The 3022-nt window shown below is 46.2% G+C and overlaps 1 protein-coding gene across 1 annotated transcript; it reads left to right on the top strand.

The window, feature by feature from the left end:
• The first annotated feature begins 1034 nt into the window (after positions 1-1034).
• LOC103204549 (actin-related protein T2-like) lies at positions 1035-2168 on the top strand. The gene has a single exon (XM_007949747.1). The coding sequence runs from the start codon at positions 1035-1037 to the stop codon at positions 2166-2168; it is 1134 nt and encodes a 377-aa protein (XP_007947938.1).
• Positions 2169-3022: the final 854 nt, after the last annotated feature.

Below are 3022 nucleotides of genomic sequence, written 5' to 3'. Positions count from 1 at the left end.
GATTTGAGTGAAATTATATACAATACATCTCTCCATTTAACACTTCACACATATTTTGTTTTATGACACTGATTATAATCCCCACACTTTAACAGCTCTCTTCTCACTTCCTCCCTGTGGTTACCCTTTCTCTGTATCCTTCTTCCCTATGCATTCTTGCCTCCCTGGTTTTCTCCCTGATTTTTGACTTGGAGTAATTTGTCTTCTGTCTGCTTTATCTCACTTTTTCCTTGCCCCACCCAGGTCTAACTCGTTTCGCTGAAGGTTATTTGAGGTGATGAAAAGGTTCTAAAATTGACTTTGGTAATTTTGCATATCTGTGAATATACTAAAGAACATTGAATTATACAGTTTAAGAGGGTGAATCATATAGTATGTAAATTATATCTCCATGTAGCTGTTCAACAACAATGACAATAACAAATACAGGGAAATAAGAAATAAATCTGGTGTCTGCTGGAACTGGGTTTCCAGCATTGCCACTCTGACCTGGCTGTGAGTCTGGTACTTACAGCCTCCCCTTAGCAAAGGGAAGTGTATTTTTGTCATCCCAGAAATAACAGCTTGGCTGAGCAGAGAAGCCAGGTCTCTGGGATCAGCCCACAGTTGGGCTGCTTCTTTTGGTTCTAAGGCTAAGCCTCTGCTTTGGGTTCACACACTCATGAAAGCCACCCATAGATAGGTATAGTTTGTTTTTTTCTGTTTCATGTCTCACTAAGTAGGATATGCTGGTGGGTCAGACCCTGCCCCTTTAAGGTCCCTCTGATGATCATAGAGGACAATCGTTGCTTGGTTACATTGTTACATAGGGGGCAACTATACTGAAAAGGCCACAGCAGGCCTAGGCCAGATTCATGGGATGATGATAGGGTTTTCTTAGAGGTTGGGTACAGCCTGGTAGTTCTGCCTGGAGGACAGCCTGAGGACTGGGGAATCCTGCGGCCTTTAAGCTTCTAGAGGTGGCTTTTATATCAAGAACTGGCCTAAGTGTTCCATCTTTACTTTAAGGAAGCTTGGAAGAGGAGGCTGTAGACATGTTTCATCCACATATATTAGACACCCCAGCTGTGATTTTTGACAATGGATCTGGACTGTGCAAAGCAGGACTCTCTGGAGAGTTTGGACCCCGTCACATCATCAGCTCTGTTGTGGGGCATCCGAAATTGAAGACGTCTTTGGCAGGAGCCAATCAGAAGAACCACTTCTTGGGAGAAGAAGCCCTATGCAAGTGTGAACCCCTACATCTGCACTACCCCATTGAACGTGGCCTGGTCATGGGCTGGGACGACATGGAGAAGCTCTGGCAACACCTTTTCGAGTGGGAGCTGGGCGTGAAACCCAACAACCAGCCCGTGCTCATGACCGAGCCCTCCTTGAACCCAAGGGAAATTCGCGAGAAAATGGCGGAGGTAATGTTTGAGACCTTCAATGTGCCTGCCTTCTATCTGTGCAACCATGCGGTGGCAGCACTCTATGCCTCTGCCTGTGTCACAGGCCTGGTGGTGGACAGTGGGGATGGGGTCACTTGCACTGTCCCCGTCTTTGAGGGTTACTCCCTGCCTCATGCCGTCACCAAGCTCTATGTGGCGGGAAGGGACCTCACAGAGCACCTCACCCGGCTCCTCCTGGCCAGTGGGCATACTCAACTCTGCATACTCAATAGGGGTGTGGTGGGTGACATTAAAGAGAATTTGTGCTACGTGGCCTTCGATCCAGAGAAGGAGCAAAACAAGAGGCCAGAAGAAGTCCTGAGAGAATACAAACTGCCTGATGAAACTGTCATCTGCATCAAGGACCAGCTGTACCAGGTGCCCGAGGTCCTCTTTGCTCCTGATCAGCTGGGTATCCATAGCCCCGGGCTGGCGAAAATGGTCACCACCAGTATCATGAAGTGTGACATCGACATCCAGATGAGGCTTTTCACCGAGATTGTGCTGGCCGGGGGCACCACTCTGTTCCCTGGGTTTGAGGAACGCCTCATGAAAGAGCTGGAACTGCTGGCTTTGGAAGGGACCCCCATCAAGATCACTGCTTCTCCTGACAGGTGCTTCTCTGGGTGGATTGGCGCATCTGTTATGACCTCTCTTAGCACTTTCAAGCAAATGTGGGTCACCTCTGCCGATTTCAAGGAGTTTGGGCCATTTGTAGTCCAAAGAAAGTGCTTTTAGAGGACACCGCAAGGTACAGCTAGAAGCCTTGGGGCACCAAGGGCAAGTGACATCATCCCTCAGGCTTTAGCATGATCTTCAAATAAAAAGCGATTTGCCCTTTCTGGTTGTGGTTCATTCTTGCTGGAAGCAGAATAATTTCTGACCCTGAAAGTAAATCTGTAAGTAGTTCTTTTCCACCCTTCACCTCCCATGAACCTTGTCAGTTGACTTCTGAGAAACCTTGGCTTGTGAGTTGAACCTGTTACCTGCAGTATGTAGTAATAATGGGTGCCTGGGCCTCATGCCCAGTGGCTTGATCCAGCAGGGGCCCTGAAATCTGCATTGTAAACAAGTGCCTTGAGTGGTTCTGATAAACCCAGTGTTCAAGAGACACAGTCAGTAGGGGGGGACAGTTGGGGATGAGGAGAAATGCTACTCTGTTCTTAGGGTGCAACAAACCCTTTAGCTGGATGGATGTTAGCATGATAGGGCTCTCACTTTGCTTTTGTGAGACTGGGCATCTAAATAGGATAGAGTTACTTTCCTTGGCAGACAGAGAGAGGTGGGCACAGAAATCACCATTTGTTTATGATTCTCTAAGCTCAGGGATGCTGTTCTCAGGTAGGGAATTGTATGAATCATCACCACCTCTACTTGATTATTGTAATCTTTCTGCTTTATTTTTTATTTTATTTTTACTTTCCAGGGTGTTTATGGCAATATTGTATTGGGAGTAAAAGACTGGAAATAGTACGTTTGGATAAATTTTACATAAAGGGTAATTTTTCCACATTCATTTGTGTAATATCCCTATAATACTATTGGGAGAGACATGTAAAATGCAAAGGTGTCTTCATAATGTAATTTATTTT

This window comes from Orycteropus afer, unplaced genomic scaffold, assembly GCF_000298275.1.
Source record: "Orycteropus afer afer isolate SDZICR_OR568_19922 unplaced genomic scaffold, OryAfe1.0 scaffold00253, whole genome shotgun sequence".
In the NCBI taxonomy this organism is placed as follows: Eukaryota; Metazoa; Chordata; class Mammalia; order Tubulidentata; family Orycteropodidae; genus Orycteropus; species Orycteropus afer.
Note: the sequence above shows the minus strand (reverse complement) of the source record. Positions and strands in the feature narration are given on the sequence as shown.

What these genes read in the sequence shown, in the direction of transcription:
- LOC103204549 (XM_007949747.1), top strand. Translation starts at nt 1,035, where the DNA reads ATGTTTCATCCACATATATTAGACACCCCAGCTGTGATTTTTGACAAT.